At 35.4% G+C, this 16,482-nt stretch overlaps 1 protein-coding gene across 5 annotated transcripts in view; it reads left to right on the top strand.

The window, feature by feature from the left end:
• Window positions 1-16,482, top strand: part of CNTN6 (contactin 6) — a 295,621-nt gene that overhangs the window by 201,425 nt on the left and 77,714 nt on the right. For all 5 annotated transcript variants that reach the window (XM_014731452.3, XM_070238578.1, XM_023620065.2 and 2 more), the window contains one exon: window positions 13,744-13,928. In XM_014731452.3, the coding sequence (XP_014586938.2) occupies window positions 13,744-13,928 (185 nt within the window). The remainder of the gene's footprint in view (window positions 1-13,743; window positions 13,929-16,482) is intronic.

Below are 16,482 nucleotides of genomic sequence, written 5' to 3'. Positions count from 1 at the left end.
AAAGAAGAGGAGAATTGGCAATGGATGTTAGCTCAGGGCAAATCTTCCTCAGCAAAAAGAAGAAAATACTTAGTGAGGTTTATTTTTTTTATATTATTGCAAAAGCCAAATATGTTAATTTAAGAAAATTATAAAAATACAGGCAAACAAAAAGAACAAAATAAAATTGATTTTACATTTAATTCCTCCCCCAGAGTAAAGCTACTCAGTATTTTGATATATATATATTCTTCCATTCCTTATTCTATTTTTAATACAAATGTTACAATACAACGCTTTGTAAAATGCTTTTTAAAAATTTGAAAGTATATACTGTGAATGTATCCACAGGTCATTAAATAGTTTCCACTTTTTGTGGTCAGAATAATGATGTAATGAATATTCTTTCTTTCTTCCTTTCTTTTTTTTTTTTGAGGATGATTAGCCCTGAGCTAACTGCTGCCAATTCTCCTCTTTTAACTGAGGAAGACTGGCCCTGAGCTAACATCCACCCCCATCTTCCTCTACTTTATATGTGGGATGCCTACCACAGCATGGCTTGCCAAGCGGTGCTGTGTCCGCACCTGGGATCCGAACCGGCGAACCCCGGGCCGCCAAAGCAGAACTTGTGCACTTAACCGCTGTGCCACCGGGCTGGCCTCCTGTAACGAGTATTCTTGTAGCTCTGTTTTGCGCACACCCATGCGAGCTTCTTCAGCTTTTTCTAATTTGGAAAATTAGAATTACTGGGTAAAAGGAATGTAACATACTAAAGTTTCTAAAGTGTGTTGCCAAATTCTCCTCAAGAACAGCTATAGAGGGGCCACTTTCAAAGACTAGGGACTCAGCCTACACGCGGGCCTTTTTTGATCTTACATACGTACTCTGAATCTTTTTTGCAAATGCAGAAATTGAATTTTTACAGTGCTGGTTCTAAAATTAAACTAATTCAAAGAATCTAAAAATCATCCAAGAAGAATATATATACTTCTGGAAGCAACTCTTCATCCCTGTCGCCCCAGTCTATCACCACCTTTCTCAGGAGACCTGCAGTTCTTACTTTTTAAGTAATTGGCAGTTTCAGGAGAGAAAGATTTCAAATCCAAGTTGGAACTGAGCTAAAGGAAAAGAAGGTTTCTTGCTTCCTGTTTTCACAACTGGCCTCCAACCCATCTTTAGAACTTTTACTGGAATTTGAAGGTATTTCAATATGTGAAAAAATAAACAAACAAAAAGTTATGATTTCACCTTCTGACCCTTGGGCAAAAGGAGCGCTATCCACGATTGAAAAACGTGTTAGTCTATTAGGTGTAAAAGATCTTTCAAAGCACATATTATACATCTTGAAGTGGTGACACTCATCGTGAGGCTGGTTAGCTCGTGCAAGAGCAGCTAAGCATGACGGCTTAGAGCTCAATCTCTATGAAAAGACAGACTTTGGTTCAAATCCTTTTTTTTTAATTGACTGTGTGATGTTGGACATCTTTCCCAACATATTCTAGTCCCAGCCTCCTCATCTCCAAAATGCTAATAGCAATAGTCATGTGTCTTATGGTATTATTATGTGGTTTCAAAGAAGCACTTAACACAGTGCCTGACATATAATATTTGCTCAATAGTTTTAAATATATCAATGGTAGAATTATTAAATATTAATGTACCACATTCAATGTCTTCTTTAATTCTTTATATGAAACTTTATAGTTACGAGCTGAGCTAAAGTCAATGTCTATAAATTAAAAAGACCATAGACCTCTGAAACCTCACCTACCTTGACCAAATTATCGTTTTTTCCACTATAGAGCAGCAGAATGCTCCTATGGTTGGAGAGGTATTTATTTATGGTTAGTGTTATGTATCAATAGAAGATTATGGACAAGCTGTTAATTTACTGCTAACTGCAGTATCGTTTCACCTCTACAGCACCTTGAAATAATGGGCTCCTGTGTACATTTCATGTGTAAATGAGCACTTATTGTACTTCGGTTAAAAGGAGTAGAAAATGGCAATAGAATTCTTAGGGAATCTTTGGACAATAGAATCTTCCTGTCCCTTTGTGGTAATCATGGTAAAAAGGCAATTTAGTAAGCCTCATTTTGGGTTCAAACTTTATATTTCAGGATGTATTATTACTGCTGCTTCTTCATTTGATCCTTTTGAGAAGCCCTTTCTGTACCATTGTTATTCGTAGTTAACCGTAGAAAGCTGAGGCTCAGCGAGGTTAGTTAATTTGCGTTCAATCACACAAAATTTGCCTATGTCCTTTTACCCTACACACAAGTGTTATCTGCTATCATTGCTAATATGCACAAACCATTTGTGGCTTTGCAGTTGCCTGTGGCAACTGTGGTGTCAAATACCAGACTAACACATACACCATAATATTTCTCTCCTGAAAGAAACCTGACATAGACACTGACCCAGGACAGCATCATGACTACATTTAGATGGCTCAGAAAAAATGTTTTCCCTTTTTCCATAACAGTGAGATTGCTTTCCTACAGAACTCATGAATTCATCCAGATTGTATTCCCATAGGACAATCTTATATTCCAAGCTCTTTCTATGAATATTTCAAGTTGAGGAAATGAAAGCAGCTAGCTGAACAGTCTGAAAATGTAACAAAGGCACTCTTTGCTGGTTTTCTTATTCTGCTTCACTCTCTTCGATTAAAAATGACCACTGACAGGATTTTCTGAAATGAGGTTCAAGTTAAGAATAATCCTGAATATAAGTATCTTAGGAAGCTGGTTATCTGTACCAGTTTCTAGTTAAAAACTTGGTATGGCCTGGATTTAAGCTGAGGATAATGAGGTTTAAGAAATCCAGGGGAGAAATATAAGCTTTCTCAAATAGCACTAGAAATGAAAATTCTATCTAGGGGCTAAAAGTATAGAATTGAAGCGTAGCTCCTACTAGTGTGTGGAGAGCTTTAATTTAACTTCCAATTCAGGTTGAACTAAGCCAGATGGTTAACAAATGTTTTCTCTATCTTCAGATAAAATTCATAGGATACTCACTCCGACAAGAGAGAATGGAGTGAAAGTCCTTATTTATGGCAATGCTTATTTAAGAAGCATGAAACCAGAGAGGTGGGGAAAGAAAGAGAGAAAGGAAAACTTCGCTTTTATGATATAGTAGTATTTCACAACTGTGAGGATCCACATTTTAGACAAACTTAATTTAGAAAATAGGAACAAAATAAGAAAAGTCTTTTGCAACATTCCTTTTGAAATAACAAGGTCCATGACTTCCTCATCTATGGTCTGAGGAAACTTTGGAGGAAGGACTTATTTCAGATTGGTTGTCCTTATTGAGATTTGTATCTAAGCTCAATTTCTACATCATATTTGTGAAGATAGAAAAAAAGAGGGCTGGGGGGAGGCCCAGTGATGTAATGGTTAAGTTCGTGCGCTCCGCTTCAGCGGCCCAGGGTTCACAGGTTCGGATCCCAGGAACAGAGCTACATCACTCATCAAGCCATGCTGTGCAGGCATCCTGCATACAAAATAGAGGAATATTGGTGCAGATGTTAGCTCAGGGCCACTATTCCTTGAGCAAAAGGAGGAAGATTAACAACAGGTATTAGCTCAGGGCCAATCTTCCTCACCAAAAAATAAATACATAAATAAATAAAAGTGGGAGAGGAATTGGATCTGAAAGAGAAGTGTAGTCAGAAATGACTGGTATCTGTAGTTAAGATGATGATGCCACCATTTATTTTGATTTACCTCTAACAGCACAGTTTCAAGGGACTGAACAATAATCTCCATTCTGAAGACCCATCAAAGATCTCCCTTGCTCCATGGCATTCTTCATGTATTAATATATTAACTTTGCATTTTAAATAGACTGCTTATAAATTAAGGATAGATCTACCATGTGATCCAGCTGTTCCACTGCTGGGTATTTATCCAAAGAACTTGAAAACACAAAGGCATAATGTTACTTGCACCCCTATGTTCATTGCAGCATTATACACAATAGCCAAGACATGGAAGCAACCTAGGTGCCCATCAAGGGACGAATGGATAAAGAAGATGTGGTATTGATACATGATGGACTTCTACTCAGCCATAAGAAATGATGAAATCCGGCCATTTGTGACAACATGGATGGACCTTGATGGCATTATGCTGAGTGAAATGTCAGAGGGAGAAAGTCAAATACCATATGATCTCAATCATAAGTAGAAGATAAAAACAACGACAAAAAAACACATAGCATTGGAGATTGGATTGGTGGTTACCATAGGGGAAGGGAGGAGGGGGGAGAGCAAAAGGGGTGATTAGGCTCACATGTGAGGGGGTGGACTATCATTAGTTTTCGGGTGGTGAACATGATGTAATGTACACAGAATTCGAAATATGATGTATACCCAAAAATAATAAAAAAAAATAAAAATAAAAAAATAAAAAATAAAATAGACTGCTTATTCTACGCTAAAATGGACTATCAGTGAATATTACATCACTAAAGACTATCAATATGGATAAACTACGTAGAACCTTAAAAGAATGCTGAAGCCACAGAAAGAGAAGGAGTCTACTAGTGCTTATAATTGAATGAGTGGCAACTCGAAGAATTGGAAGGTGGATCACAGTAAATGAGACTGTACTGGAAGTGGAGGAGAATTGGCAGGTAATAATTTAGCAGAAATTACCTGTATAAACGTGAATACCATTCCAAAAAGGTAATTAGGATTGTTAGCAGGTGCCAGCTGAGTATTTGAGTCAGATGACGTATGGAAGCCATCTATCATAATGCCTAGTACATAGTAAGCACTCAATTAATGGTTATTAATATTTACCAAAAATGCCCAGCTTTCTTACACAGGATTTTTTTTCTCTTTGGAGAACTCTAATGTCTTTCCTACCTACCACAATGGTCCTACATGATTAGCCAGGTTGAAAAAAAAGGTGCTTCATAGCAAAACATGTCATACATCCCCTGAGAGGTCCCTGCTCTCATTATGAGGAAATGAACATGACCACTATGATCGGGGCAATATCTCCCTAGCAGCTGCTGTATAAAGCAATGAGATGAAGGAAATTTACTTCTAGACACATATGTGTATGCTTGTGTACACATTTCATTCACAGAGTGGAGATCTGATTCTATTTTACAAATGATTGTTAAATCAGTTTATGTCAAATGTCTAGTCATATGGAGTCCTTAATAGAGAATAGAAAACAAATATAAGCCAAGATTCTTGCTTTTGAAATAATAACGATAATGAAATAATGATCTTAAATTATTTTATTCATTTATCATTAATACTCAAACATATTGTTTACTGTGTACTAAAAAGTGTATTAAACCCATAGCCTGGGTTACATAATTTAATCCTCACAAAAATCCTATGAATTACATACTACTATTAATCCTCATTTTATAAATGAGAAAATTCACGCTTATTTTTTTATTCACATATACACATATACAGGACATAAATAAGCCAGGGGAACATAGATATTAATATCTGACATAACTACACAATAACTATGTACTAGGTCCAATTATTTACCTCTCAAAAACACATTACATCCCTACTTCATTAGTTAAAGTAGATTAGGCCTCAGTAACTGATGCACAAATGAATCTATTTATTATTTATGTAACAAATCAGAGTCTATGTGCAGGCCAACAGGGCAAGTCTCTTCTGTGAGTTACTTCATGGCCTTGGACTGATTAAAACTTTCTTTTTTTTTATTTTTAATTTTTTCTAATGTAGTAACATTGGATTATAACATTATATAGCTTTCAGATGTACATCGAAACGTATTTCGAATTCTGTGTAGATTACATCATGTTCACCACCCAAAAACTAGTTATAGTCCGTCACACACATGTGAACCTAATCACCCCTTTTGCCCTCCCCGCTCCTCCCTTCCCCTATGGTAACTACCAATCCAATCTCCAATGCTATGTGTTTGTTTGTCATTGTTTTTATCTTCCACTTATGAGTGAAATCATACGGTATTTGACTTTCTCCCTCTGACTTATTTCACTTAGCATAATACCCTCAAGGTCCATCCACATTGTCACAAATGACCAGATTTCATCATTTCTTATGGCTGAGTAGTATTCCATTATGTATACATACCACATCTTCTTTATCCATTTGTCCCTTGATCAGCACCTAGCTTGCTTCGAAGTCTTGGCTATTGTGTATAATGCTGCAATGAACATAGGGGTGCATATATCTTTATGCCTTTGTGTTTTCAAGTTCTTTGGATAAATACCCAGCAGTGGCATAGCTGGATCATTGGTAGATCTATTCTTAATTTTCTGAGGATATTCCATGCTGCTTTCCATAGTGGCTGCACCAGTTTGCACTCCCACCAGCAGAGTACAAAGGTTCCCTTCTCTCCACATCCTCTCCAACACTTGTTGATTCTCGTCTTGTTTTTTTGTTTTTTTTTTTTTGAGGAAGTTTAGCCCTGAGCTAACTACTGCCAATCCTCCTCTTTTTGCTGAGGAAGACTGGCCCTGAGCTAACATCCATGCCCACCTTCCTCTACTTTATACGTGGGACGCCTACCACAGCATGGCTTTTGCCAAGCAGTGCCATGTCGACACCCGAGATCTGAACCAGCAAATCTTGTTAATTATAGCCATTCTGACAGGAGTGAGGTGATACTTCATTGTAGTTTTGATTTGCATTTCCCTGATAGCTAATGATGTGGAACATTTTTTCATATGCCTGCTGGCCATCTGTATATCTTCTTTGGAGAAATCTCTGTTCAGATCTTTTGCTCATTTTTCAATTGTGTTGTTGGGTTTTTTTGTTGTTGAGCTGTATGAGTTCTTTCCATATTTTGGATATTAACCTCTTATCTGATATATGGTTTGCAAATATCTTCTCCCAATTGTTATGTTGACTTTTTGTTTTGTTGACGGTTTCCTTTGCTGTGCAGAAGATTTTTAGTTTGATGTGGTCCCATTTGTTCATTTTTTGTTTTGTTTCCCTTACCCGGTCAGACATGGTACTTGAAAATATGCTGCTCAGACCAATTTCAAAGAGCATACTGCCTATGTTTTCTTCTAGAATTCTCAGGTTTTGGGTCTTACATTCAAGTCTTAAACCCATTTTGAGTTGATTTTTGTGCATGGTGTAAGGGAATGGTCTGCTTTCATTCTTTTGCATGTGGCTGTCCAGTTTTCCCAACACCGTTTATTGAAGAGACTCTCCTTTCTCCATCGTATGCTCTTGGCTCTCTTGTCGAATATTAGCTGTGCATAAATGTGTGGGTTTCTTTCCGGGCTCTCGATTCTGTTCCATTGATCTGTCTGTCTGTTTTTGTGTCAGTACCATGCTGTTTTGGTTACTATGGCTTTGTAGTATATTTTGAAATCAGGGAGTGTGATACCTCCAGCTTTGTTCTTTTTTCTCGGGAATCATTTGGCTATTCGGGGTCTTTTGTTGTTCCATATAAATTTTAGGATTCTTTGTTCTATTTCTGTGAAATAATATTGTTGGAACTTTGATAGAGATTGTGTTGAATTTATAGATTGCTTTGGGAAGTATGGACATTTTAACTATGTTAATTCTTCCAATCCAAGAGCACAGAATATCTTTCCATTTATTTGTTTCTTCTTTGATTTCTTTCAACAATGTTTTATAGTTTTCGATGTACAGATCTTTCACCTCTTTGGTTAAGTTTATTCCTAGGTATTTTATTCTGTTTGTTGCAATTATAAATGGGATTCTATTCTTAATTTCTCTTTCTGCTACTTCGTTATTAATGTATAGAAATGCAACCAATTTTTGTATGTTGATTTGTATCCTGTGACTTGACCGTATTCATTTATTATTTCCTAAAGTTTTTTAGTGGATTCTTTAGGGTTTTCTAGATATAAAATCATGTCATCTGCAGAGTTACAGTTTCACTTCTTTTTTTCCAATGTGAATCCCTTTTATTTCTTTTTCTTGCCTGATTGCTCTGGCTAGGACTTCCAACGCTATGTTAAATAAGAGTGGTGAAAGTGGGCATCCTTGTCTGGTTCCTGTTCTTAGAGGGATAGCTTTCAGTTTTTCTCCATTGAGAATATTTGTTGTGGGTTTGTCATATATGGCCTTTATTATGTTGAGGTATTTTCTTTCTATATCCATTTTATTTTGAGTTTTTATCATAAATGGATGCTCTATTTTGTCAAATGCTGTCTCTGCATCTATTGAGATGATCATGTGATTTTTATTCTTCATTTTGTTAACGTGGTGTATCACGTTGATAGATTTGTGGATGTTGAACCATCCCTGCACCCCTGGAATGAAACCCCCTTGATTAGGATGTATGATCTTTTTAATGTATTGTTGTATTCAATTTGCTAGTATTATGTTGAGGATTTTTGCATTGATGTTCATCAGTGATATTGACCTGTAATTTTCTTTTTTTGTGTTGTCCTTGTCTGGTTTTGGTGTCAGGATAATGTTGGCTTCTTAGAAAGAGTTAGGAAGCCTCCCCTCCTCTTCAATTTTTTGGAAGAGTTTGAGAAGGATATGTATTAAGTCTTCTTTGAATGTTTGGTAGAATTCACCAGGGAAGCCATCTGGTCCTGCACTTTTATTATTTGGGAGGCTTTTGATTGCTGTTTCAATCTCCTTACTGGTGATTGGTCTGTTCAAATTCTCTACTTCTTCTTGGTCCAGTTTTGGAAGCTTGTATGTTTCTAAGAATTTATCCCGAAAATTCATGCTTATAAAGGTGCAACAAAATATAGCTGATAGGTGTAAGAGCTGCATTCTGCTCTGCATTGCATAAATAGTATTCTATTATGATAGCTTTATTATTATAATTAAAACAGTAATTATTATTATTTACACAGAATGGTATATCTTGGAAAAATTAACTTGCATTTAAAAACTAACACTCACTACTCAAATAATTTCATCTTTTGTTGATTCCAGTTCTTTCCACCCACTGTCCATTTGAGATGGCTTCAAAAAAGAGAAAAGGTGTGAAATCTAAAGCAGTTCATTAAGTGTCTTCATAAGAAGTTCCACGACAAAATGGGAACTTTTCACTAAAATGCATATGTATTTTTATGTAATCTGTGTTTCACATTTATTCTCTCTGGCTCTATATCTCACATTACCAGCGATAATCAAGAGGATCATGGCAATCATATTCAGCAGTGACATAACAAATCTGGAAAAAACCTAGCATTTAATTAGTTATTGTGAAGTCTTATAAAATTGCTTAATTTTTCTCCCATTAGAAATTTTGTTAATTTGAAATGTAGCCACAAATGCACTTGATAAAACTTTTAAATTTTTTTTAATTTTTAAAATGTTTGAGTGATTCTTTTTGATAGCTTAGTTACTCTGAGAATTCTAAAATATAGTATCAAGAAGGATCCACCATATCATATAACTCAATCACACAGATAGGAAGTAACCTAGCCAACATTTGAATGCAGGCATTCAGAATCTATTTGTCAAGTCTTTTTTGGTTGGAATAAACAGGAAAATGACTCAAACAAGCTTAAGCCAAAGAGATTGTATTGATGAGCAGGAATGTTCAAAGAGAGATTTTTTTTGGCATCAGGCATGACTTGATCTAGGCATGTGAAGAATTCCAAGTTTCTTTCGTTTGTGTTAGCTTTGGCTTTCAAAGATACTTTCTCTGTTTGGTGGGAAATTGTTGCCTAGAAGTTTGAAGTTTGTATCCCACTATCTGAGCAAACCCCTGTGAAAAAAGATGATCCTTTCTTTAATAGCTCTTCCAAAAGCTGTCCCAGAATTGAGTCTAATTGTCTCTGCTTGGTTCGCATAGTTGACCAATCATGGTAGCCATGGTGCACAGCTTCTAATGGCAAGACCTGAATTTTGTCCTCTCTCCTGAAGCCAAAGGTGTAGTCCTCCCAATTCAAATTAGATGGAGTAAAAATAGGAAGCATTGGGTTTTCTAGGGAAAATCAAAATGCAGACCAAAAAAACCAACTCTTGTCCACTGCAGATCGAGAATCCAGGACTCTAATTCTTATATCCTTCTTCATAATTGACAGTTCTTAAGTTAGAAGCCAGCACACTAAATCTTACAGCCTTCTCCGTAATCGAATGGCTTATGGGAGAAGATTTATCACTCCAGACACAACTGAGATAAGAAAGAATTTCTACAAGATGTTTATTTTTAAGTGAGAAACTTATCTGTCCCTGTTCAGCCTTATGTTTCTTACATTTCTTGCCTTGTACTATTATTCGGGTGTAATTTTGATCCTTTAGAGCAAGCACTAAGTTCTCAAAACATGTTCTACTGCCACGGGTTTTCACAATGATTCTACTGCTCAGTTTTTGGTCTTATATGCCATTGATGTTCAGTTCCACAGAATACTATTTCTATGTCTGTCTAACAGCCACCAGACTGAGAAGTCTTTAAGGGTTCCTTACAATCGGTGTTGCAGTTAAAGTAGAACATGATTAGAGCATATTGGGGATTCTAATAAATTGGTTTTCCAAGAAGCAAACCTTGAAAGGATAATTTTTTTGGAAGTGATTTATTAGAAGAGTTCTTAAGAAGAACCACAGGAGAATGGAGAAGGAGGACAGGGAAGAGAGAGTAGCCAAGCAGAGTATGCTATCAAGCAAAGTTCCACAGAGGATGAAATTTGCCTCAGTCCAGTAGGGGGGCTCTGGAAAGAGTGCAGGTCCCACCTAGAGTCCCTCTAGCAGGGGCAGGGGAGCTGGAGGATTTATGCTCCAGCTCCAAGTCAATCATTGGTTAAGATCTGTCCCTGGAGGTATGTAAATTCCTAGCTGCTTTCAGCTTTTTCTTTGTGAAGGAAAAGTTAGCTACAGCAGTTGGGGATAGTGCCAACAAAGAGATGCAGCTGCTGACTGTTGAGGGTGAAAGTACATCAGGATCTGGGATGGCTAAGGAAGCAGAAGGGATCTGGGTAGAGCACTGACATTTTCTGCTACAGTACTCCTATTGGAAAGGGACACCTATGTAGGATATGCCATTTCACCCATCAAGGGAAAAATGCTTGTCCAGAGAGTCCTCCGTGTCATCACTGAGTTCTTTTTTGGGGAAAGTTGGAATAGTTGGGATTGGTGAGACTTGTTCTTTTTGCTTGCACTTAATTGGGCTGCTTAAAATGGAGGTCCACTTTTTAAAACCACAAACACCAAAGCTCTCAGAGGATGATATTACCATAGCTGTGGGATCTGATTAGGCACATAGCTTCTGAGGCAAAGAAACTTAGAAATAAATCCCAGCTCTGCCACCTCTAGTTATAGGAAAGGTAAATGAAATTATACGGATACATTGCATACATATATAGTCCCTGGCACATAGTTTGTAGTTAATAACAGCAGCTATGTGTTGTGATATTATTACAATGATTATTATTAAATATCAACCTATTCATTATGTTATGTTATGTTGTGTTAAAAATTTACTTGTCTTCATAATCAAAATAAAGAACTATGATTAACTATGGGAAAAATACTCAACCCTTAACTGGAATTTTTTTTTGTCTGAATGCTTTAGGTTAAAACCGTTTTTAGCTAGCTATTTTGCATGTATTTGTCATAAACTTCAAGATACACTGTCATAAAAAGATAACAAAGGATCGTGAATTGAGACAAGTATCAGAGCATCTATTTATTTTTCTTTCTGTAAATAAGTTTTCGTAGTTTTTTTATTACATGTATGATATATGCACATTGTAGGAAATGAGTGATAAGCAGAAAAAGGAAAAGAAAAGGCGTTTATATCCTCACTACCCATAAATAATAACTTTTCATATGTTCACATATGCAAAATACATATTTTTAAAAATTGGATAGGGCTGGCCTGGTGGCGCAGGGGTTAAGTTCACATGTTTGGCTTCTCAGCGGCCCGGGGTTCGCCGGTTCGGATCTCGGGTGCGGACATGGCACAGCTTGGCAAAAGCCATGCTGTGGTAGGTGTCCCACGTATAAAGTAGAGGAAGATGGGCACAGATGTTAGTTCAGGGCAAGTCATCCTCAGCAAAAAGAGGAGGATTGGCAGTAGTTAGCTCAGGGCTAATCTTCCTCAAAATGAATAAATAAATAAAAATTGGATAATACTGCATATACTATAAAATTCACAAGACTTCATGAAGATCTTTTTAGGTGAATAAGTTTTCTTCTAGAACTTCATTATTATTTGTAGTTTCATATTCCATAAGATGAATTAATAGGAAAACCAGTTATCTGAGGTTAATTGTTAGCAGGAATATGCCATTTTACTAAAATGTCAACCTAAATTTGTGGTAAGTGGCAAGGCTTTTTCAAAGGACAAAAACTAAACTTATCATAATAATGATTTTATTTTGTGTTTAACAAAATTCAAGTTGTGTTTGCAACTGTATGCTAATTCTGAGATAAGTAAGCAACTCAAACATCGATTTGGGGATATGTTTTCTGACAAATATGTGGGAGCACGTGTATGACTTTCTACACTGTGTTTATCTTGGATTTGCACAGGAGGATTATAATTGTTTGCTAATAAAAAATTCCTGGGGCTTCCTCAGTTTTCTTGCCTTATTTGAAGCCTCTACTGGGTCATCATCACCTGGCTTCTCTGTAGTTGTTTATCATTCAAACTCTGCAGGTCTTTGTCAACCACTTGGCATGTGTCTCCCACATGACTTTTGTGACTTGAAGAAATCCTGCATCTTCTACAAAGTTTACACTTTGACTTTTCAAAATGATTTACTATTATAATCATTATTTGAAATATATTTGGAATAGAAACATTTAAATCATCTGAAAATCTATAATGGAATGAAGAATGACTTGACAGTAGGAAAGGAAAGATGTTAATGTAAATAGATTAGGAGTTGATTTTTACAAGAATTAGTTTATTAGGGAACATTTTCCTGTTGTGACTTTATTTATAGTCTGCACTTGTTTACATTATACCTGTGAAAGTGAGGCCTTCTACACCATGAACTTCTAAATTCATCCTCTATTGTTAGAGACTTAGATTCATAATCATAAAGTTTATTTTTGCTATTTTAAAAGATGTTCGTATTAGACTAGAGGTATTAGATATTAAGCTAAATTTTTATAAACAAAGGATTTCTTGACAGATTCTAATGGAGACAAGGTACAATGTAAAGTTATTTTTTATATTACTATTATTTTTTATAAAAGGTATAAATGAGTACCATTCTTCTGAGTATCATAGAGCCTATACTCCCAATTCATGTGGATCTGTTTTATAGTACTAATCCCCCTTGATACTCTAGTTCACCCACCACATAAGTCTTCAGTTACTTATTAGTACCAATTTAGCTATAGAGGAACCTGAATTTTTGTCTTGGAATCTATAAATATAGAGAGAGCTTGCCTACTCTTAAATGTTAGGTCCTATATGGTCCTCAGGTCCACCATATTTAAACTGATATGATCTTGTTACCATCACTGAAGTCTATTTCCTTTGTTTCAATTTCTGCTATTTACAAGTGTATTTATTTTTTATTATTTTTTTGTTGTATGTTTCTCCACCAGTCTGTAAGCAACATGAGGGCAAAGAGGGTGTCTATTTTATTCACCAGTTTATTCCCTGTGCATAGCACCATGACTTGCACATGGCAGGCACTTAAAAAGTCTTATAAATTGCTTGATGAGTGAATGGTGAAGGATTGCATGATCTGAAAACTAGTCAAGATATTATAAATTGATTGAATGTTTTTTTTCTTGAGAGTCATTTTTAAGGACACTCTTATTTTATCCTGCTGACATGAAGACTAAATCACCTTCTATTCTAATGAGGTATAACTGTTTAGTCCAGTCCCCGATATTAGTTGGAGGAGGTTGGATGGAAGCCCGTTGCCAGGGAAAGTCAAGAACAGCAAATCCCAGGCTATCCTTGAAATCCCGAACTTTCAACAGGAAGATGAAGGCTTCTACGAATGCATTGCAGGCAACCTTCGAGGAAGAAACCTTGCAAAGGGTCAACTCATTTTCTACGGTAAGCTAATAGAATCTCAAAAACTATGTGAAATATTTGGTAATATTCTTCATAGTGAATAGCAAAAGTCATTTGCATATGGTGGAAAAGTGTTCTGGGAGAAATAGGAAAGGCACATTTCCAAGTTAGAATGCTTACTAAAACAATTAGCAAGTGGCAATGACCATTTTCAAAATATGGCTTTAATTTCAGCATGGTCTATGCATGCTATTGTATATTATAATTGCTTTGAAAATATCAGCTATGTCATGTTAAAGCTATAAAAGTTTATAACACAAAGTAGCATGGAATCCAATATATTTCCCATAAAACATTCCACAATAGCCTATGACCATTTTTATTACAGATCTAAGTAGAATTTACAAAGAAAGAGAAAATGACAGGAGAAACATAACACCAAATGGTAGTTTTCAGTATTTGTTTCTATTTTCCAAGATTTTGTCTACTCATATGTAAGTGATAGAAAAATAAAGTCATTACTTCATTTAAAAAATGTTTGCCTTAATTACCAGAATCTCTCATAGACTTAAGAGAGACAATGAAAGCATATAATATTATCTAAAAGTTGTCCTTATGTCTTCTTTCATCCAGGCCAAAATACACACTTGCATGAAATTTGCTTCTTTTTTTAATATCAAATAACCATAAAATATACCCCAGAATCACCAAAGTATTTGATCTTTTTAAAATATTCTTAACTTGGCTAAATTTAATATATCGGCACTAGAGAACTTTTTAAATCTGTGTTTATACATGGCCAAAAATGCTTTTCTATGTGGCATGTTTACAATCAATGGAAAAGTAATTGAAGAAAAAATATATATATTTTATTAACTAGAAGAATCTGAGGTATTGTAATTACCTTGTAGGAATTCTGATTGAGTGTCCTGTAGGAGAACATAATGTGCCTTGGTTATATTATTTTCCATTTCCTTTAGAATTTCCAATTTTAACCTGGAATAAAAACTAGTATTTTATATATAGAATGTGATTTCCTGCCGATTATTCCCCTAGAGTTGTAGCAATGCTAATCTCTCTCTCTCTATATATATACACACACATATACACACACCTATATTTTTATTTATATACTTATTTTTCCAATAGCTCCTGCTTTTTAAGGAAAGTCTTTGGAATCCATCATCTTTTATAAATAAAATAGTGAGGATGTAACTGGGAGTTTTCTAGTGGCATGAAGATATTAAAGGCTTTGGCTGGTTTTTAATATATACTTCATTTTTCTATTAAATTGACAAAGATATAACCAAGAGATTAACCAGAAAATGGAGATATCTATGAACTGGAAACCAATAACAAGTACTTTCTCCTGCATTGACACAGCAACTCTTAGAATACATCAAAGTTTTTACAAATATTAATTCATAGAATTTTTATAGTAAGATGTAGAAATAATTTTCAGTGATAATATAGGTAAGAAACCTTAGATGAATTGAACAAGATTATTGATGTTTTTCAAATCTGAGATAAAACCTTGAACAATCTTCTAAAACTAGACTCTTTCCACCTATAGTAGTTCTTCAACATGGTGATCTAAGTCCATTCACATGATGTCTCACAGCAATGACATCAGCCATTTAAGGAGTCCAAATGGGCCTTGTGGGGAATGATGGATAATTGGTCAATAAGACAATTATTATGCGTCTTGACCACCTATTAATTTACTTGACAATGTGCTCCCAAAGGCACAAATAATTGATTCAACAACCTGAGAATTGAATAGTATCTGAAAATTTCAAGAAAGGAATCTCTCAGTTTCATTGTATTGCTATGTTTAAATTATAATTCAGAACCCTGTCCCTCTATATTGTGTCTTTATAGCCTCCAAAAGTAATCTCTAAAGTATCATTATCATTATAGAAAATAAAACACATTCAGAGGAGTTAAGTGACTTTCCACAGTCAATAGAGAAAAAAAAATCCAGAACCCAAGCCTATATGGTAGACCTGAAATCCTAGACTCTTTCTTTCAGGTATTGTCTATGTAGTTGCAGGTTTAAATTTTTTCTTTTTAGAGTCCAAAGCGTACAAAAAATGTGCACATTACATAAATAAATATGTTTAAAAGTTATGATAATTGTATTAAGCAACAAATCAGATGTATCTTAAACTTTTGTAAGCCATGTGAATTTTACCTAAGCATGCAATTTTTCTCCCCGGTCAAACATATATTAGGACAATTTCTAACAATTATCTACAAATTATAAAATGTGTTAATAATGTATAGAACATGATTCAATTTCATCAATACACCCAGTTCTTCCAAGTCTTGGTCTGATTTATCCCTCAAGGCTATGAGAAGCATATTTTGTAACTGAAAGTTGCCCTGATTTCCACAGGAGGTATTCATAGGCTTAGTTTTCACCACACTGAGATATCCTAATTCCTTCTTCTGTCTTAGTGGAAGCAGATGTTGCAGTAGAAAAACCCTGGAAGTCAGACATATTTGTACACCATTTCAAAGACTGCAGGTCTCACTTCTTACTCCAACCCCTGCCATAGTGACCAGCTCAGCACTATGTTTTATAAGTGTAACC

This window comes from Equus caballus, chromosome 16 (assembly GCF_041296265.1).
Source record: "Equus caballus isolate H_3958 breed thoroughbred chromosome 16, TB-T2T, whole genome shotgun sequence".
Lineage (NCBI taxonomy): Eukaryota > Metazoa > Chordata > Mammalia > Perissodactyla > Equidae > Equus > Equus caballus.
The sequence above is the reverse complement of the archived record's forward strand: the minus strand, read 5'-3'. Positions and strand labels throughout refer to the sequence as shown.